Raw genomic sequence first — 22136 nt, 5'->3', positions numbered from 1 at the left:
ACTGGCCAAGATCCAACAGCACGTTGCGAATAAATTAATCTAGTTTGGTGCTTAAAATTCTATTTTCAATGTAACATCAAAAAACAAGATTATAATGAGCATCGCTATGTGTTAGGCAGTTAGGAATACAAAGGTAAATAGAACACAGCTCTTGCCTTAAGGAGCTCACAGTGTGTTGGGGCAGCAGGGGCAAAATAGTGGCTGAGCACCAGGATCTCTTCCTGCCGCTCTGGCTCCCCTTCTCCATGTTCTTCAGGCCTTTCTTCCTCTCCTTGCTAAATGTGGGTGTTCCTCAGGGAGAGATCCTGGGCCTGTTTTTCTTCTTCTCTGCAGAACTTCCTAAACACTGCCTTGGTTTCAACGACCCCCTTCAATGAAACAGCTCCAAGTTTATGCTTAGCCCCCATCTCCTGAACTCTAGGCCTTTCTACTCAACTGCTTGTTGTACATTTCCACTTGGGTGCCCCAGAGACCCTCACACTCAGCTTGTCTCAAATCGTATTTATTATCTCTGTTATCCCACAAGACTCATGTATACTTGTGCCTTCTCCATCTATGTGGCTGGCATCCCTTTCTCCCACTTGTCCAAGCCAAATCTTGAAGTGTGTGCACACCCCTTTAAGGAGGCAGCCACTTCCTAGCTCAAGCCAGTGCTTCCCATTTAGAAATGTGGGCTCAGCATTGTCTGACCTTTTAGTATATCAAGAAATGCTTATAATCTTTTTTGGTGACATCACTCAATTTGAGAACATTTACAACTAATTCAAGTTCTTTTAAAATACTGAGAGTATGAAACAAAACATATCTGGGTGTGGCTGGCTGAGGGTGGCCAGCTGAGCAACCCGGTGTAGGGAGTGAGTTAAGGAAGAGGCCCCAGGGAAAGATACGGAGAAGGATTGGTCAGAACTGTAGGACGGACATTTTCTCTGAAGTCAAAAGAGGAGAGAATTTCAAGAAGAAAATGGACTTCAGTGACAAAAACCACAGAGAGAACAAAAAAGACTAGATGGTCTCTTGAGCTGGGAAATCGGGCCCTTACTGTGGACCTTGGCCAGAGTAAAGTCATGAGATTGGAAGGCTGATTGCAATAAAGTAGGGAGTAGTTTGAGGTGAGGAAGCAGAGATGTATTGTATAAACTAATATTGCACATGTTTCATCATGAAGGGAAGGAGACAGCAAAGATGGTGACTAAAAAAGAACCCAGGATCAGACAAAGCTATTCTTTTAAAGATAGATTAATAAATGTGTTTGCAGTAGAGTTGAAAATTTGGTGCATACTATAATTTATTTTATTTGTGACTATTCTGGCTTTCGTTCCAAGTCCCCACCTGCCGATTAGCAGGGGAGAATTTTTAAAAAGTAAATGTCACAATCTGTTTCAAATGTAGTCTAATGCAATAATTTAAATAGTCTCCTTGAGTGGTATTCTAAAACTTGTATAAAAATGCTGATTCTCTTAGATAGCCACCTCTTTCCTTGCATCTCATCTGGGATGACATCAGGTGTATGGGAGGAGGGTAATTTGCTAAGAATGATGGGTATTGGTGGAATATATGGCTTGAGGGGAGGACTTCAAGTTTTAAATGGTCCGTAGGGGAGTAGAAGGGAGAGTTGACCATGGAGAAGTCAAAGCAGCAGGGCAGAGCACCCCCAAACTGGGTGGACTTCAGTGGCAGGGTCAGCAGGCAAGAGGTAGTTCTAAAGACGAGAAGTGTCTGGTCTGATTCATAGCAGAGAATGTTCTGGCAAATATGGAAGAAGGACGGGTCAAGGAAAATGATAAAGATGAAGGATCTGAAGTCTGAAGATTGTAAGATGGCGTCTCTTCAATGAGAACTAGGTTTTTCAGAGGAGGTGTCCAATCTAAAAGTCTGAGTTCTTCCCTAATTTACTACCATTTTATTTCCTAGGAAGTAAGGTTCATGTCTCCAAAGTGTACTCTTCAGAAAATGCTACTGAGCACAGAGAGGTGGCCATCCACTGCAGCCTGGAGAGTTCTGGCAGCCCGGCCTCCCTATTCTCTGTAATGTGGTACTGGAGCAGAGAAAATTCTGGAAGTAAGATGCTGGTGCACCTTCAGCATGACGGCTTGCTGGAGTATGGTGAAGAGAGGCTCAGGAGGCACCTGCACTGTTACCGTTCATCCCCTACAGACTTTGTCCTGAAGCTTCATCGGGTGGAGATGGAGGATGCTGGAATGTACTGGTGCAGGGTAGCAGAGTGGCAGCTACATGGCAACCCCAGCAACTGGGTTAGCCAAGCGTCAGATGAGTCGCAGCGTATGGTGCTCACGGTGCTGCCTTCAGGTAACTGGGGATTAACCTGCCATGGCTCCTGGTCAGGAGGATCTTTCTCTCCCCTCTTACGCTTTTCCTCCCAGCTCAGCTTTGCTCCTTCTTCAGGCTGAAAACAATGTACAGACTCCGTAAAGAAAATGACTTTGCCGTTTGTCTCAGTAGTAACTCATTTGGACAGACAAGGTCTACGTGAGGTTTTGGCATAGACATTTAAATGTCAGGAGCATCTGACGTGCTCCCCACTTCTCCTCCCAAACAAGAAAAGCCATCAATATTGTATCCCTTTAAATTACCAAATAATGCTTGAAGCAGGTCCTTACCTCTTGGCCGACTCTCCAATCTCAGAACACTGACCGGCAGTGGGAGTGGGAATGAGGGACAGGGATGTGGTGACTTGAAGTTTGACCTGGGTAAACCCAAATCAGCTACCTCTAAATGCTCCCTGAGTCAAAAACAGAACAAACAAAAAAATCCTTTCTCAGTGAATAAGTGCCAAGCTTCTTATATCTCTATGTGCTCAACAAACTACTGGGACTTTGACAATGATAGTCATTTCGTGCGCCTCTCCTAATTGCATCTCGAAAGGCATCAAAGGAGGAAGTGCGCCCTATAGAACTTGTTTACAGACTCCAGCAAGGAGGGCAGCTACTTGAATACCATTGGCCAAAGGCTGAGCCTTCTCTCTATGGGAAGGTTGTTCTCTTCAGCTGAGTGCATAACTTCAGGAGGGACGTGGAACAAGAGGTTGTGAAGGAGAAGAGGGACTCCTTCCAGCCAGTACCGTGCCAAGCATGTAAAGGGCATCCCTGAAGCATTCGTTAATGAAAGCAAAAGTTTCTCCGCCAGCTGAGTAAATCTTCCCTGGTGATCAATGAGCCGGCAGGTGTTACAGCCAGCTCATTCTCTGAGCCACTTGTTTCTGGTGGGGTTTAAGGAGAAGGTGAGTGGTAAGCTATAGTTAAACTTATAGTGGGAAAGTGTTATTAGAGAGGCAGAGGTGTGGTCTTGGTGGCCTACACCAGGAAGGATAAAAAGGATCATTAAAGATCACATTCCTCAACCACTGGCCAGCTTTGGTGACACTCCTCAGGAGGAAAGGAGCGCTACCATGAATGTGTGGCTCAGAAGGAGGGATGACTTCATCCCAGCCCAACAAGCCTGCTAGAGCGGAAGTCAAGAGTTATCTGACTTGCTCCCCGGGGGCCCATCATCCTCTTCCTGTGTCCGTTCTTCAGCAGAATTTTTCTCCCAAGTGTCTAGGCAGAATTTTTCTTCCTATCAGTTTTTCTTCCAACAATTATAGGAAGTCCACACCCCTGAGCACATTCCATACACGTTTCCCCACTGGAATTCCTGGGCTCTGTGGACTCAGCAGTTCCTGCAGTAGAATCAACAGATAGTAACTGTAAAAAATATATATTCTGTGATGAAAAAGCTCATCTCCTCTGAGACAGATGGGATCCTTACATCATATACATACTGCTAATCCTTGTGGAATCCTTGTAAAACAAGTGTAAGATTTTAAAAAGATGAACTCTGGAAAGAAAACATTAAAAATTGAGTAGTCTTCGTATTCTTCACAATTGAGAAAGCTCAAAGGCTGTGTCATGACAAGTGGGGGTTCTCATTATAAGTAGAGTTCAGGGTTCCCAAATAAATCCTTGTCATGTAGCATCTGGCTTCCTCTACCTGGCTGTTCCTTTCTGGTGGTCGGGGAGGTAGTATGGAGTGATGAAAAATCCCAGGGTTTGCAATCAGACAAACCTAGGCTCAAACTGCAGGTCTGCCACTTCCCTGCTGGCTGTGAGATTGTACCCTGGTTGTTAACCTGTGAGCCTCAGCTTTCTCATAAGATAAGTATTATAATACAAATGTGTATAAAGTATCTAGCACAGTCCCTGGTATATTGTAAGTGCTCAACAAATGTTAACTCCTTTTTCCTTATGCCTCCAAACATGCTACACATGCACACACGTAAATACATACATATGAAGATATCCACTTATGTGACAAAATATTTTAATTTGTTCAATAAATAACTATATGAGGTTCTGAGGACACAAAAACATGTATAGTCAGGCGCTGCATAATGACATTTCAGTCAACGGCGGACCACACATTGGATGGTGGTTCCATAAAATTAGTACCGCAGAGCTTAAGCGTGCAGTAGGCTGCACCATCTGGGTTTGTGTAGGTACACTATATGATGGCACAACGGCAAAATCGCTTAACGACACATTTCTCGGCGTGTATCCCTGCCATCGAGCGACACATGACTGTATTACAGAGTCTGTTCCCACAGAGCTCAGAGTCTGGTGGGAGAAGTGAAGCCAACATGATAGGTGTCATCAAAGAAGTAGTCTCTGGCTACTACAGGAGGAGCAGAGGCAGGGCTGGGGTGAGGGCTGGGTGGGGAGGAGACCTAGGAAGGTCCCCAGAGTATGGGGCCTCCTAAGAAGGAAGACCCATACTTCAGGAAAAGGAAAGGATATGTAAGATGATCATAGAAACTGTGATACAATGGCAAGAGATGAGGCTAGTGAGGTGGGAAGGGTACGGATCTCAAATGTGTCTTGTGTACAAAGCTAAGGAAAGTGAACGTTATCATGAAAGTTATGGAGTGTTATTGAACAAGTTTAAGCAGAGGAGTGACATTATCAGATCGGCATTTTAGAAAGCTCCGCCTGGGAGCAGTGTTAAAGATGGATTGGAAGAGAGGCAGACACAGAGCCGGGAGAACTACTTGAAATTGATTGTAAGAACTCAGGTGAGACAATTACTGAATTAAGGCAGTGCCCACGAGGGCTGAGAGAAGGAGAGGCATTCAGTATTAGGAGATGTAATCTTCAGGATTTAGACACTGATTAGATGTATGTGGAGGGTGAATGAGCAGAAAGGGAGAATCAAGGATGAATATCAGGTTTCTTGCATAGCTGGATAGTGGGGCCATTCACTAAACGAGGTAATATAGGAGGTCTGAAGGGGAGATTAGTTCAATTTTGAGTAAGCTGGGCTGGAATTGAGTTTGGAGTCCTTGTGAGTTATCCAGGGAGATCTATCCAATAGACATTGAGACTTCCAGATAAGATCTTTGCCAGAGTTGTAGATAAGAAGTCATCAACTTATAGCTAATAATGATGCCCAAGGATGGACCCCATAACAAATGATAAGAGGTGTCAATGAGGGGCCGGCCCCGTGGTGCAGCGGCTAAGTTCGCACGTTCTGCTTCTCGGCGGCCCGGGGTTCACTGGTTCGGATCCCGGGTGCGGACATGGCACCGCTTGGCAAAAGCCATGCTGTGGTAGGCGTCTCACGTATAAAATGGAGGAAGATGGGCACAGATGTTAGCTCAGGGTCTTCCTCAGCCTTCCTCAGCCTTCCTCAGACTTCCTCAGCAAAAAGAGGAGGATTGGCAGCAGTTAGCTCAGGACTAATCTTCCTCAAAAAGAAAAAAAAAGGTGTCAGAGAAGGTTTGCTGTGTTCCATTTTGGTTTGAAGATGGTAGGGATTGAAGATGGTAGGGACTTGAGCATGTTTACATTCAGAGGGGAAAGAGCCAGTGGAGAGGAAGAGGATGAAGATTAGAAGCGAATAGACATGACTGACAGTCCAACATCTTGCATGAACATATGCCACCTTCTGACTGAAATGCTCCTCCGTGCCATCTTTTCCCGGTCAACATCTACTAACCCTTCGCTTACCAGCTTAACTGCCACTTTCCCTGTGACTTCCCTTAGTCTCTTAGTCATCACACCTGTTTAACATCAGCACTGCTAGACTGTACATGCTGAGAAGGCAAAGCCTCTGAGTATATTGTTCCCAGCACTAGCACAGTGCCTAAGGGCACAGAGAAGATGCTCAAATACTTACCGAATCACAGTGTAATGGCGCTCCTGGTAAGGACCAGCTCTCTATGTTAATAAAATCCAGGTCAAATATAATATGCTACCTATTTGCGCGTCTCAAATAGCTTTCCACCACCTCTATTTGGCAATTCCAGGCTGAGTTAGTTAGGAGTACATGATAAAACTGTGGAGGATATGGCTCAAGTGAAGGCAGAAAAGTTAAGCAGGCTTTTCCCTGAGGGAATGGACTTGCACTTTCTTCTCCATCTTACTTCCTTAGCTATGACTAAGCCAAGGCAGGGGCTACAGTTACCTGAGTCTTTTTACCTTCCCCGCAGACCCCAGACATAAATATCTTGTTCTAGGGAATTCCCTGTGATTAATTAATAGGCAAGTCTATAAAGCTTTCAGGGGATTTGGATTATTTGTGGTAGTATGGTATTTGTTACCATTTCCCAGCTTTTATTTGGGTAAGGATATATTTAGAAAGTGGATCCTTGAAGAAGATATGCATCCCCACCACACTGAAGTTTCTGGAGAGACTGTGCCTTTTATCTCCACTACCCCAGTGCCTCCAGCATGGCCTGGCACATAGCGCTCAACAAATGCTTGATGAAAGAATGAGCAAGCAAGTCTTCAATTGGGTTGAAATAGGATGCAGTCAGGGGTTCACTTATTCTGGGGTGCACTTACATCAGGCTACCTTATTTCTTGGCAGGAGCCAGTGCTCCCACATGACCACACATGGCATAGTCAGTTGACCAAGTTTTGGTTGGGGTGGGGGAGGAGTTACTAGGCCCCTCATTATCCCATACCATTCTTCTTCCAAAGTCAGTATTTCTGATGTAATATCGAAAAGGAATGTTCCTCCTGATGTGTTTGGCTGTGGGCAGAACCAAGTTATAAACTAAACCTCCTGATGAAGTGTTCTCATTACATTTTTGGCTCTGCCTTGCAGGCCTTGTACTTTGAGCATTGGGCACTTACTCGGATTGATTCAAAATGCCAAACCTTATTGGTTTTCAATGTCACTGATTCTAATCCAGATATGGGTGAGAAGCAGATGGTGGGAAACGGGGATTGTGGGATCCAGAGCAAACACTGCCCTCCCAGGAGAGGTAATTTAGCAGCACTAGAGCTGACGCTCGCTAGCTGTAGGCCAGTTCAGCACTGTGAGGAGCGCACTTTTCTGTCCTTTGATGGCAGATTGCTCTGAATGGAGCAGCCTCCTCCCCATTAAGATAGTCAAGCCCTCTGGAAGTCCCTTCACGCTGAAGATTAGATTCTCAGTGGTGGAAAAGCCAAGTACCAGATTTCTTCCCACCTTCTATGTGCCAGCTCCTTCTCCCTATCATCACCCCACCATCCTAGTAATGGTGAAACTTGGGTGCCATGGACTCTCACTTCCCAATTCTCTGCTTCCCGTGACTGAGAAAGGAAGCCGGAGTCTCTTGAGTAATCACTTGACTCTTAAATGAATGTCACCCAGTCCTGTTCTCTGCCTGGTCTCTCGGGAGAAGGTTGTGTCATTTTCTTAACTTTCTCGGTAGCTAATATTCTAGCTAATATTCCTTGCTGACTCAATAAGTGTGCTAGGTACCTTGTGAAATGCTTTATTATGCATTATCTCATCACCACTCTAGAAATTATTGTCTCCATCTGATTGACAAGGAAACTAATGATTAGAGAGGATACGTAACTTGTCCAAGGTCAATAATGGTAAGTTGAAGAGCCAGTGTTTGAACCCAGCTCTCTTTGCGATGTAGTGGGCGCCCAATCACTACTCTTCACATTACGTGAGTAATGTGAAGTATCAAGGCCAATACTCTCACCCACTCGTCTCTACAGCTCTACTCTCTTTCAGCATTGCAGTCTATACCTCCTTCTTAACCACATGCCTTCAAGTGTATTCAGATAAGACCTGGGAGAATTATTGCAGTCAAGTAGGGCCTTGGAGAGAGGGGTCAGGTCAGATGTGGAGGGGAAGTGATAAAGAACTCAAAATCCAGCTTTGTCATGGCCCACCCTTTCAAAAACAAAAACCAAATTTAAGATGGAGAATATAAATGAGACCAGAGAAAATCCAGGCAACAAATCCCTGCTGCTCCTTGCCAGCCCCATTCAGAGCTGCCAGAGTAATGTTCAGTGATGATCTTTACTCTATGTGACATGATGGCAGCCACCTCTGGGTTCCTGTGTGTGGAATTCAGTCATGCAATTGATTCATTCATCAGTCTCCATTGATGACCTATGGACAAGGTGCTGCACAAAATAAAAAGATGCTTAAGACACAGGCCCTGTCCTCCAGGAGTTCACAGCGCAGGAGGTGAACAAATGTTTACATTCTTTCTTGACTTCCAACAAAGAGACGTTCTTCAAGGTGCAGAATGCATCAGCAGTGCAGAGTCTATAATTCCATGAATCCTAGAACTTAACTCTTGAAGAAGAAATTGTTTTTGTCATTACAATTCTCCAATAAAAGCACAGCTTCTATTTGCATCAGTTATTTCAGAACAGCCCTGATTTCAAATATCTTGTCATAAATAAATGTAGCGGGAGAGCTACATTTAGTAGTTAATGTCTCTTTAAGCATGTGTCTTTCTGCATCGATGACTGTAAACCTGGTCCTTCGACCAGTAACTCAAGGCACTGTTTCCTGGAACCCGTGGTGTTTGCAGTCCTCTCGCCTTTGCTTCCCTGGCTGTGTGGCCAGGAACCACTTTGGGGCTGCTTGTGCGTGCTCTGCGTGTCTGTGTGCTGATAGCGCTTCCCCGCGGGCTGCAGCTGCTGCATGGTCATATGCTTCAGCATGCCTTTAGATAGTAGCTTTTGCCTATGTGGTTGCAGTCAGTCCAATTTAATTCAGATCAGCAAAAGTTATCAAGCACACATACTAGGCACTATAGGGGATATAGAAACAAATGGCAGTATCGGATATACTCAAGTATGAAACAAAGGAGATGGTTAAAAGGGAATGAGAGAGGTCTAAACAAAGGGATGTGTGAGAGAAGGCTACAAAAGAAGAAGTGTGCCTGATTTGAGATAGGAAGACCTGGGAGAGGAAGTGTGAGCTGAACTAGGCCAAAGGGACCCAGAGGATTAGGATGCAGAGAGCATGCCGAGTGGAGAGGACAGTAACAGCAACACAGGAAAGCAGCTGAAGGGAGGGTGCCTGGGGAGTGGAGACCAATCTGGAGAGTCAGGAAGGGATGGTGCTTCTCACTGTAGGTGCTATTGTTTTATAAGGAGTGTGTACAGTGTGTGTGTGTGAGTGTGTGTGTGTGTGTGTGTATAAGAAGCAGCAGTGGGAATAACTCAGTTAAAAATTCAGGACCAGCATCAGAGTGGAGAACAAGGGTTGAATTATAGATATCTTTTCTGAGGAAAGAAGATTAAAGGAGAGGTTTTCTTTTTTGTTTTGTTTTTCTTTCTGGCTGTTAGTTTTAAGTAGGTCACCGGAACCTCCAGTGGTTGGCAATTCCTGGGCGAGGGGGAGTTGGGTTGGAAGAGCACTGTTCTGGAGTTCTCTTCTCCCAGCACTCTTTCCTTTGCTCCTCACGTATGACTAAAGGGGCTGACTGCTGTTTGCCCCTGTTATTTTTACATATATTTTCCTGTAACACTAAATCCCCTAGGTGTTTATAATTGATTAGTACAAATAAGTTGGTATTTATTCTCTTCGTTTTTCTCTTTTTTTGGCAGAGCCCACATTTCCTTCCAGGATCTGCTCATCAGCATCTCTGCTCTATTTCCTACTCATCTGCCCCCTCGTTCTGTTCATTCTTCTGCTCGTTTCCCTCCTCTGCTTATACTGGAAGGCCAAGAAGTTGTCAAGACTGAGTCTAAATGCACGGAAAGAAAATGCTTTCTGGATGGACTTGAAAGGGGCTGGAGACAGGCCCACAAGCAGGAGGGAAGAGGAAGACGAAGACAATTGAATCCCAAGAGGCGCCTGCAGCCCTGTGGAAAGAGTGTGGACTCTGGAATCGGACTGACTGGGATGTGAATGAATCCTGGTTCTGTCCTTACTTTGTGTCTGTGGCCTTGGGCAAGTTACCTAGGAATCACAGGGGACATTTTTTGAGCACATATGTGGTGCCAGGCACTGTTAAGTGTTTCTTTGTGTATTACCTCATCCGCCCCTTGCATCCCCCAGGAGCTAGATAGCATCATTATCCCCCTTCATATTTGCCACGCTTCACGGAGGTTCAGGGTCCCCATCTGTGACGAGGGACGTGCTTCCCTCACACAGCCTCTTGGGGATTAAATGAGATCAATGGCGAAGCACACGGTGAGGCTTCCCTCAGCTCTCCTCCTCTCTACATCACTGATGCCCTCGGAAACACCCATCAAATCTGCCTCCCTACAAGAATGTGACTTCCTTCAAGGCAGAAAGTCCATTTTCTTCCTCCATCCCATCTATAAATGCCACTCAAGAGCAAGCTCTGAATAGTAGGTGCTTAATCAATATTGATTCTTTGATAAAATGATAACACGTTTCATGGCCTGAGTTTCCTTTTTTTAGTTTTCTCTGTAAGTCTTACTAAGTCATTGCTAAGGAAAAACTTTTTCTTTTTAAATTTCACAACAGTGCTCCACTCGGCCTCCCAAGGGCTCAAGTCTCCTCTCCTCCCCACACCAAAAGGTCCAGCTGGCTCCTGGTTCTTAGCCAATGCCTTATTTTCTTTGACCTGCCAGCACTGGGTACTAGGAAAGAGTGTTGTGGTAGTTCTTTGGGGAGCCCTTTGCCACCAGCCCCTCCTGCTCCACTGGGGCTAGGAGTTCCAGGGGAGCAGCAGGTCGAGTCTGGGTCCTCAGGATCCCTATTCCCAGCCAGGAAAGGTCAGGGGCGTTGTGAGAAGGAATGCCATGGCTTAGGGCTTTCAACAGCTGTTCCCCAGGAAACAAGTGTCCCACTGGGCCTGAGGTCCCCTCACCTTTGTTTCAAAAGCTGCTCAGGCCCTGTTGTAGCCAGAATTGGAAATCAATCAGTGCCACCTAAGGGACTTGAGAAAACACAGCTACTTATTTTCTACATGCCCAGCAGTTGCTTTAACACTCAATAATTTGCATTTCCAAGGAGAACAATTCATTTTTAATTATTTTATCAGGCACACATATCCTCTCCAAACATAATTAGTTCCTTTGCAAGGGGATTGTCGGTGGCTATGCGAACTCCCACTGTAGACCTACCGGTTCCTTGAAATCATGTCCCTTTATAGCCTCATTTGAAATACTCCAAATGTTGCCTTAAATACATCAACACATTTGTTTCTTCTCTCTCAGGTAAGTGAGCATATTTTTCAGAAAACAAAGCTAAAGTTAAGGCTTCTTAGAAAGTGTGATACCCTCCCCCCACATTTTTTTTAGAAAGCTGTATTTTAATTGGGGTATTGAAGGGGAAGAGAATGGAACTGAGCCCCATCAGAGAATCAGAGTAGATTCTGGTGCTGCCCACTTCCTGGGTTCTCTTTTCCCCAACCCCCCACCTCCCTCTTCACCTGGATACCACCTTTCAACTCTTAGCTCAAAACCCACGTCTTCACGCTCCAATCCAGCACGGAGATTGCACAGAGCAGACACTTAACTCTCCAACTGCTCCACCCAGAGCAGAACGTGGGAACGGTTATTTCCCAGGGAGCACCTGCTGCATGCCTGGCACTGGGAGAGGGATGAGGGGCCTAGTGGTGACTCAAGCAGACACAGCCCTGCTCCCCTGGGATGAGCACTTGTTTGTTCTGGATGCTTTGCTTTCATTGATGGGGTCTAGAGCACAGTAGGTTTTCTAAGAAGCCACATTGCACTATTTGGCCCACAGTTAGTTTTTAGGCAACTAAAATACCAAACTTTTTGAACTTCTAGAATAAAATTTGTTTTTATCCAATTCACTAGATATATTACAAGAAAGTTCTCCAGTTTTTTCTCCAATTATGTACTTGTTCATTTTAGTTTTTAAAACTTAATGGAGAACTTTACTTTTACTCATTGATTTAGACTTTTCCATTCTATGTTACCACTTGGTTTAACTTTCAGCTTCTTGGGTTATAAATCCTCCTTGGCAATGGGACAAACCTGTATGTCAGGAGTTGGCAAACTATGGCCACAGGCCAAATGCAGCCCACCACCTGTTTTCTTTTTTTTTTTTTTTTAATTTTTTTTTTTTTTTAAAGATTTTTATTTTTTCCTTTTTCTCCCCAAAGCCCCCCGGTACATAGTTGTGTATTCTTCGTTGTGGGTTCCTCTAGTTGTGGCCTGTGGGACGCTGCCTCAGTGTGGTCTGACGAGCAGTGCCATGTCCGCGCCCAGGATTCGAACCGACGAAACACTGGGCTGCCTGCAGCGGAGCGCGCGAACTTAACCACTCGGCCACGGGGCCAGCCCCCCACCACCTGTTTTCTTAAATACCGTTTGTTGGAATACAGCCATCCCCATTCACCTCCATATTATCTACGGCTGCTGTCACGATAACGTGGCGGAGTTGAGTGGTTGCCACAGAGATTTTATGATCCTCAAAGTCTAAAATGTTTACGATCTGGCCCTTTACAGAAAAAGTTTGCCAACCTCTGCTGTCTTTCAGTGGCTGATGTTCTATCTGTCTTAGCCATTTGTTATGTTCCTGGGAAACTTGATTTGACCTTTCAAATCTGTATCTGTTATATATCTGATTAATTTAATAAATAATCCTAGTCTCTCAGGATTAGTATCTAGTCCAAGCAGTTCTGAAGTTTGAATCCTCTCTACTACACTCCTGCTAGAGATGGGAAATTTGTCACCCCTGAGGTATTTCACACCATCCTATTGAGTATCTGCTCTGTGCGGATCGAGATGACACAGAGAAGACTAAGGCATGAATAAGTCTCCTTTCATTATTTTTAGTCTATTGAGACATGTATAGGAACAACTGATTTATGGCAGAAGGTGAATGCAATGGTAGAAAGTCATGTCCATAATAACTTCTTACAGCAGTACAGGTGTTGTTCAGCATCAGAGTTTCACGGCAACCTCATACAAAAGGGGTTGTTGTTCCTGTCCCGAAGGTAAGAAATTGAAGCTCAGAGAGACTGGGATTTTTCCAGGATCACCCAGCCATTTGCGGAAGAGTAAGAGTTCAAATTTAGGTCGCTGACAAGTCCTGGACTCCTTCCACAACAAACACTACACTCAAATCCATTGCTTTGAGGAAAATCTGGTGATAATAATATCCACCTCATGTAGTTGTTATGAGGATTAAATCGGTACTTATATGGAGATAAGTTTTAACCCATTTCAAGTCATAAATGAATGTCAGCATAACCCAAGTTTTTCCAGGCTTCACCTGTCTGTGCACATAAATGAAATTAAATCAACACTAATAATCCAAATTCTATAGACTTTTTTGTCCCAGGCTGCTTACACAGAGTCTTGGCCATCTGTAAAGTGTTCAGTATTTCTGGGGATTCCCTAGGATTTGGGAAATTCATATGAGCTCTCTAAGAAGTCCACTCCCACCTGGGGGCTCCCTGCTGCTGGGTTCAGATCTGCGAGCTCTCGCTGCAGTTAGGATGCTGGAGCACATGAGATGCTAACGCTAGACGGTGTTCAGTGGTAAGCAAGGAAAAGTGCCTACCTCTCCTTCTGTCTCTGCGTTACTCTGTTTGGATTACAAATGAACCCAAGATTGCTTGTGCTCCCGTGTCTCTAAAGATTCTCTTGTGAAAATAGCTCCTTTAGCTTTTGCCCCATATCTTCTTTCTCCATAGGGTCGAGACTGTAGCCAGTTTGGGAACCAGTCCAGGGCAGACTTCACGCTATGCTCTCCATTTCCCATTCTCAGCTTCCGGGAACCTCCTCACCAAACTATCACAGGCCCCCTTTCTCTCCTGCAGATGGGTCATTCAAATTGTGTTTGTGGGGAGGGTCCCCGCTCATCCAACAGATCCAGAGAAGTTTGCATTCTCTGTAGGCTCAGCTGGGACTTCTGTTATGCTGGCTATTAATCTTTACCCCTAATGCAGTAAAGTGCTGTGGGCATTGAGAAATCAGAGACTGCTTCACAAAGGAGATGTCATTTGAACTGGGCTTTAAAAGTAAGGAAATATATTTTTTTTTATTGAGTTATTGATAGGTTACAATCTTGTGAAATTTCAATTGTACATTAATGTTTGTCAGTCATGTTGTAGGTGCACCACTTCACCCTTTGTGCCCACCCCCCACCCCACCTTTCCCCTGGTATCCACTAAACTCTTCTTAGTCCATAATTTTAAATTCCTCATATGAGTGGAGTCATACACAGATTATCTTTCTCTCGCTGGCTTATTTCACTTAACATAATTCTCTCAAGGTCCATCCATGTTATTGCAAATGGAATGATTTTGTTCTGTTTTGCAGCTGAGTAGTATTCCATTGTATATATGTACCACATCTTCTCTATCCATTCGTCTGTTGCTGGACACTTAGGTTGCTTCCACGTCTTGGCTATTGTAAACAGTGCTGCAATAAACATTGGGGTGCACAGGACTTTTGGGATTGCTGACTTCAAGCTCTTTGGATAAATACCCAGTAGTGGGATGGCTGGATCGTATGGTAGTTCTACTTTTAGTTTTTTGAGGAATCTCCATACTGTTTTCCATAGTGGCTGCACCAGTTTGCATTCCCACCAGCAGTGTATGAGGGTTCCTTTTTCTCCACAACCTCTCCAACATTTGTTGCTATTAGTTTTAGATATTTTTGTCATTCTAATGGGTGTAAGGTGATATCTTAGTGTAGTTTTGATTTGCATTTCCCTGATGATCAGCGATGATGAGCATCTTTTCATGTGCCTCTTGGCCATCAGTATATCTTCTTTGGAGAAATGTCTGTTCATGTCTCCAGCCCATTTTTTGATTGGGTTGTTTGATGTTTTGTGGTTGAGTTGCGAGAGTTCTTTATATATTCTGGATATTAAGCCTTTGTCAGATATATGACTTGCAAATATTTTTTCCCAGTTAGTGGGGTTTTTTTTGTTTGTTTCAATCCTGTTTTCATTTGCCTTGAAGAAGCTCTTTAATCTGATGAAGTCCCATTTGTTTATTCTTTCTATTGTTTCCCTTCTCTGAGAAGGCATGGTGTCCGAAAAGATCCTTTTAATATTGATGTCAAAGAGTGTACTGCCTACGTTTTCCTCCAGAAGCCTTATGGTTTCAGGTCTCACCTTTAGGTCTTTAATCCATTTTGAGTTTATTTTGGTGAATGGTGAAAAAGAATGGTCAATTTTCATTCTTTTACATGTGGCTTTCCAGTTTTCCCAGCACCATTTGTTGAAAAGACTTTCTTTTCTCCATTGTATGCCCTCAGCTCCTTTGTCAAAGATAAGCTGTCCATAGATGTGTGGTTTTATTTCTGGGCTTTCAATTCTGTTCCATTGATCTGTGCACCTGTTTTTGTACCAGTACCATGCTGTTTTGATTACTGTAGCTTTGTAGTATGTTTTGAAGTCAGGGATTGTGATGCCTCCCGTTTTGTTCTTTTTTCTCAGGATTGCTTTAGAAATTCGGGGTCTTTTGTTGCCCCATATGAATTTTAGGATTCTTTGTTCTAATTCTGTAAAGAATGTCATTGGGATTCTGACTGGGATGGCGTTGAATCTGTAGATTGCTTTAGGTAGAACGGACATTTTAACTATGCTTATTCTTCCAATCCATGTACGTGGAATGTCTTTCCATCTCCTTATGTTGTCATCCAATTCTCTCAGAAAGGCCTTGTAATTTTCATTATATAGGTCCTTCACTTCCTTAGTTAAGTTTACCCCAAGGTATTTTATTCTTTTTGTTGCGATTGTGAATGGTATTGTATTCTTGAGTTCTTTTTCTGTTAGTTCATTACTGGAGTATAGAAATGCTACTGATTTATGCAAATTGATTTTATACCCTGCAACTTTGCTGTAGTTGTTGATTACTTCTAACAGTTTTCCAATAGATTCTTTGGGGTTTTCTGTATATAAGATCATGTCGTCTGCAAACAGCGAGAGTTTCACTTCTTCCCTCCCTATTTGGATTCCTTTTATTCCTTTTTCTTGCCTGATTGCTCTGGCCAGGACCTCCAGTGCTATGTTAAATAAGAGTGGTGATAGAGGGCATCCTTGTCTCATTCCTGTTTTCAGGGGGATGGGGTTCAGTTTTTGCCCATTGAGTATGATGTTGGCTATGGGTTTGTCGTATATGGCCTTTATTATGTTGAGGTAGTTTCCTTAAAAGTAAGGAAATATTTTGATAGGAGGAGTGGGGGTAAATAGTCTGGGCAGCAGAAGTAGCTCCATGAGAAGCATAGGACGTAGAATAGCTTTGGTTTGATGTAAGTGTCGGCTTTATAGAGGGGAACAATGGGAGATAAATATGGAAAGGTAGTTAGAGAAAAATTCTGGGAGTGGGGAGGGAAAGGAGACTAGCTCTTGAATACACATAAGAACTTGGACTTTATTTGGCAGACAATAGTGAGCCACTGGATGTTATTTAGTGGGCAAGGAGCAGCTGTCCTTGAGAAGAAGTGAAAAAACAGAAACCTAGATGATGGATGGGGGTTGGGGTGAGGGCTGTGGTAATACCTAGGCAAAGCAGGGCAGCTAACCTTAGCAAACTGTCTCTATTTTCCTAATCTGTATAATGGAGATAATGGAATTTTGTGAGAACTAAACAAAATTATCAGAAAGTTTTGAGTTTTACATCAAACTCATAGAGGTAGCTAAAAAAATTTGTTAAATACAAAGACGCATGTTATGAGATTCTTCTTCTGTTTAGTATTTGTTAACCTAATTTTCTACTGATGCGTAGAGATATGAGAGAGTTACATCCTCTTCACTATCTTAACTGGCTTTCTGTTTACCTTTCTGATACTTGCTTTTACATTTAATTTACTTGTTAGAAACTTGGAGTTTCTACCGTGTCACCTCTGAATCTTGGGCTCCTTCTGGACCATCTCTGACTGCCAAATAGAGATGTTTTGACTAGAAGCATAATTACATTCAGCCATTTGCTGAGGTGGAAGACCACACTGGATAAGGAGTTGTTAACAAGTTCCTATGTTTAAATAACCAATAAATGAAAACTCAAATTCATTGCGCCTTTAAGGTCACAATGGGAGCAGGTGGAGAGGGTATATGCTTCAGTTTTAAATTACCTGTTCAATAATATGATTCTTGGGTGAACTGATCACACCCTAGTCCCTTTCTGGTACCCTGTCCTCCCGCCACACCACTTGGTGGCTCTCAATTGTCTTCCTGATTTTGTGCCTCCCATTTTGGAATTTTTTTTCCTTTTTGTGATCCTGCCCATCCCCACTGAATTGACTTCAGTATTTGTTTACTGCTGAGGGTGTCCACCTAAGATACTTAGTAGGGTGAAACAATGCTGTTTCTTCTTTTATTTGCATATTTTGGATTGGATCGTGTTCATGTGGAAAGAGTTGTGATGCAAGCCAAAATCTCAGAAAGCCCCCTACCCCATCCATGCCGTTTGGTAACAATAAGATGATGGACTCCCACAATATCTTGGGTCCTATCCTCCACAAGCGTACTTTGTGGAGAAGTGTTTCTCTGTGGCCTGATGTGTGTGCATGCAATATACATGGAGAGACATGGTAATATGGAATCTGCCGTATATCACTTATGAAAGTTTAAAGCCTACTACCTTACCTTTTATTATGTACAAAAAAAGTAGTTCTTTAGTGTGAGGGGTTTTCAGTTATTCATAGTTATAATAGCAATCATTGAGAGTCTCAATTTAATAGAACAGAGATGCACTATAACAATAGCAATGAACGTTCTTTGATGACATGCATATGTATATATGTTGTGAGCCCTTAAATAAAACACATCAGGAATAGTTCTTTGGGTACCTTAATACTATAGACCAGGGATTATAAACTTAGATGTTTTGGGGCACAGGCAGGTAAATTAAGAGAAAATCAGTTAGTCTGGGGAAAGTCCAGAGGAAGTGATGAAGAGTAGAGCAATTGGAGCATATGTGTCTATTTAAAGGTGCTCAAATTTAATATAAAAGATATTGTGCAAGGTAATTAAAACATGTTGGGGTGGAATTCTATCCTTTGTAGTCCCTGTATCACATCCTAAAGCCACCAACTGATACTAAAACTTTACCATCAAAATAACATCTCACAGTTATGCCTGCATCTCAAGGTCATAAAGCAATTTGCCTTTTTCTTCTAGAAGCTTCATTATTTTATGATTGAAAAGTGGATCTAAAATACATCTCAAATTAATTTTTGTATAAAATGTGAAGTAAGGGTAAAGGTTCATTTTTCTCCATGTGATTATCCAATTGCTCCAGCACATTTATTAAAAAGAACATCCTTTCCCCACTATAGTGGCATCTATAACATAAAGTAGGTGAATGTATATGTCTTTATGTACTGTTTGAGAAATCTGTGTATATCCTGAATAGAGTTCAGTGATATATTAAATCACAACCATGCATGACTAATCACAATTTATTATGGAGAATGATTTATTATAGGAATGCAGGGTTGGTTTAACATTTGAAACTCAATCTGTGTAATTCACTATACTAAAAGAATAAAGAAAGAAAGCACTTGATCATCACAGTCGATGCAATAAAAGCAATTCATAGTATTTGACATTTATTCATCACAATATTTCTCAGTAAACTAGTAATAAATGGGAACTTTCTAAATATTGAATGCTTCCCCTTTGAAGTTAGAAATAAGATGAGAATGTCAACTATCATTATATGTATTGAACATTTTACTGGAGGTCCTAGTCAATGCAATAAACCAAAAAAAAAAAAAAAAAAGAAATAAAGGTAAAAAGATCATAACAGAGGTTAAACTGTATTTGCAGATGACATTGTTACATTTGTAGAACATCCAACTTACAAACAAGATTTCTGGAACAAGATCAACATACAAAAATGAACTATATTTTTATATATTAAAAATAAACAATTGAAAAATTAACTTGAAAATTACCAATTATAATAGAATTAAAAATATCAAATGCCTTGAAATAAATTTAACCAAAGATATGCAGGAATTCTACACCGGAAACTATAAGACACTGCTGAGATAAATTAAAGAAGAGCCAACTAAATGGAGAGCAATTTTATTTTCATGGATTGAAAGTCTCAATATTATTAAGATGTCCATTTTCTCCAAATTGGTCTATAGATTTGATGCAATGGTTATCAATGGAGGAGGGAGGGAGTGGCAGTTTTGCTCTCCAGGGGACATTTGGCAGTTTGTGGAGACATTTTTTTTGTGTTACAACCTGGAGTAGGGGCATGCTACTGGCACCTAGCGGGTAGGGGCCAGGAATGCTGCTAAACATCCTATGATGCACAGGACAGCCCCCTTTCCCCACAAAAAAGAATCGTCTGTCCCAAAATTTCAATAGCGTAGAGGTTGGGAAACCCTGATTTAATGGAATCCTAATCCAAATCCCAGGTAATTTTAGAAAGTGACTAACTTACTCTAATAAGTGAAAATACGAATTATCTTGATTAGATAAGACAATATTTGAGAAGAAAAAGTTGGAGGAATTACACTCTCAGGTTCTAGGATATTCTTTAAACCTACAATAATGAAAAGAATGTGGAATAGGTGCAACTATAAACAAGGAAACCAAAGGAGCAGAATAGAGTCCAAACATACATTTGCCTAAATTTAACTAATTTCCATACTAGGTGCTACTGCAACGGGGAGATCATGCTTTTTCTGATAAATGGTGCTGAAGCAATTGGACAATCATATGAAAAAAAAAACGAACCTTGACATCTACCTCACACTTTTTACTATAAAAGAAAAAAATGAATTGGACATCACTAAAATAAAAAATTTCTGTTCATCAAAGACATCGTTAAGAAAGTGATTACACCAGTCATAGATGGGGGAAGGTATTCAGAAAGCATATCTGACAAAGACTTATATCCAGAATATATACAGAACTCCTATAGATCAATGTTTTTAAAAAGGAGGAGCAGATAACTCAATTTGAAAATGGTAAAAGACTTGAACAGGGATTTCACAAAAGAGGATATCAGAATAGTCGATGAGCATATACAAGTTCCGGTGCTTCATGAAGCATACGCCAAGATGGGGTTAGACAGGCAAGGAATCTACTGAGGGAAATGCCTGTGAAGGAAGAAGGAAGATAGAGCAGGAGAAGGTGGAGAAAGCCCTTGACTGTGGTGCAGGTCTAACATCTATGAAAGGAAGCAGGGAAGGAAGAGATTTATGACTTTATTATGTAGGAAGAGTTTCAGACACTGTTGAAATAATCTGGGCCAAACTGATGGGAGACTGTGAACAAAGATTGCCTATTGGAGGAGTACTCCATTGGGCGGAAATGGCCTAGCTCCATGATCTCTGCCATGCCTGGTCTTCAGCTGGGAGCAGCCCTGCAGAAATGTGACCTCAGCACGCACGTGGGGACAGATCCAAAGATCTAGCTGCTGGAGGCTGTCAATCAGCTATGCTCCTTGTACCAGCTTCCCAGGGAGATTTGAATGATTCAGCTCCGTGGACTCATCATGTGAAAAAATGTTCAACATCATTACTCCACAGAAAAACGCAAATTAAAACAACAATGAGATATCTACATACAGACACCAGGATGGCTAAAATTTAAAAGACTGACAATATCAAATGCTGGTAAGAATTTGGAGCAGCAGAAACTCAATACATTGCTGGCGGGAATGTCAATGTGTTCAACTACTTTGTGAAATAGTTTGGTAGTTTCTAATAAAGTTAAATGCAAACCTACCCTATGACCTAGCAATTCCACTACTTGCATTTACTCAAGAAAAATAAATGCCTATTTCCACCAAAAGACCAATACAAGAATATTCATAGCTTTTTTTCATCATTGTTAAAAACTGGAAACAACCCCATTGTCCATGAAGAAGTGAATGGATAAATTATAGTTTATACATAATGTGTAGTTTATAAGTAATAAAAATGAAAAAACTACTGACATATATGACAATATGGATGAATCTCACAGTATTTGTTGAGTGAAAGAAGCCAGACACAAAGGGTGTGCACTGTATGATTCCATTTATTTGAAGTCCAAGAACTGTGAAATGAATCTATAGTGACAGAATCAGAATATAATGATTTCCTGTGGCAGAGGGAAGAGTATTGACTGGGAAGTAGCATGAAAGAAACTCTGGGGCAACTGAAACGTTCTGTATCTTGATCTAAGTGGTGGTTTCATAGTTGTGTGTATATATATATACTCTGAGTTGTCTTCTTAAGATTTGAGTACTTTATTATACGTAAATAACTTAACTTAGTAAATGTATAATATATAATAATAGATAAATAACTATGTAAGTGACTTAAAACTGAGGGTTTATTTTATGTTATGAGGTCATAATAGTTTATAGAATTGCGAAATTTCAGTTGTACATTACTATTTGTCAGTCACCATAATATGTGCCCCTTTACCCTTTTCATCCACCATCCCAACCTCTTACCCCTCTGGTAACCACTAATCTGTTAAAAACAAACCTGTATTTGTTTATCTTCCACACATGAGTGAAATAGTATGGTGTTTGTCTTTCTCTGTCTGGCTTATTTTGCTTAACATACTACCCTCAAGGTCCATCCATGTTGCTGCAAATGGGATAATTTTGGTTTTTTTTTATGGCTGAGTAGTGTTCCATTGTATATATATATACCACATCTTCTTTATCCATTCATCAGTCAATGGGCACTTGGGTTGCTTCCACGTCTTGGCTATTGTGAACAATACTGCAATGAACATAAGGGTGCATAATCTCTTTGAATTGTTGAATTAAAGTTCTTTGGATAAATATCCAGTAGTAGGATAAGTGGATCTTATGGTATTTCTATTTTTAATTTTTTGAGAAATCTCCACACTGTTTCCGTGGTGGCTGCATCAGTTTGCATTCCCACCGGCAGTGTATGAGGGCTCCCTTTTCTCCACATCCTCTCCAACATTTACTGTTTTTTGTTTTGGTAATTACAGCCTTTCTAATGGGT

General features: G+C 42.0%; 1 protein-coding gene across 3 annotated transcripts in view; it reads left to right on the top strand.

The window, feature by feature from the left end:
• Positions 1–10645, top strand: part of CD101 (CD101 molecule) — a 31044-nt gene extending 20399 nt beyond the window's left edge. For all 3 annotated transcript variants that reach the window (XM_001496566.6, XM_014740202.3, XM_023641344.2), the window contains 2 exons: positions 1912–2307; positions 9846–10645. In XM_001496566.6, the coding sequence (XP_001496616.2) occupies positions 1912–2307; positions 9846–10081 (632 nt within the window). In that variant the 3' untranslated portion in view covers positions 10082–10645. The remainder of the gene's footprint in view (positions 1–1911; positions 2308–9845) is intronic.
• Positions 10646–22136: the final 11491 nt, after the last annotated feature.

This window comes from Equus caballus, chromosome 5, assembly GCF_041296265.1.
Source record: "Equus caballus isolate H_3958 breed thoroughbred chromosome 5, TB-T2T, whole genome shotgun sequence".
NCBI lineage: Eukaryota > Metazoa > Chordata > Mammalia > Perissodactyla > Equidae > Equus > Equus caballus.
The sequence above is the reverse complement of the archived record's forward strand: the minus strand, read 5'-3'. Positions and strand labels throughout refer to the sequence as shown.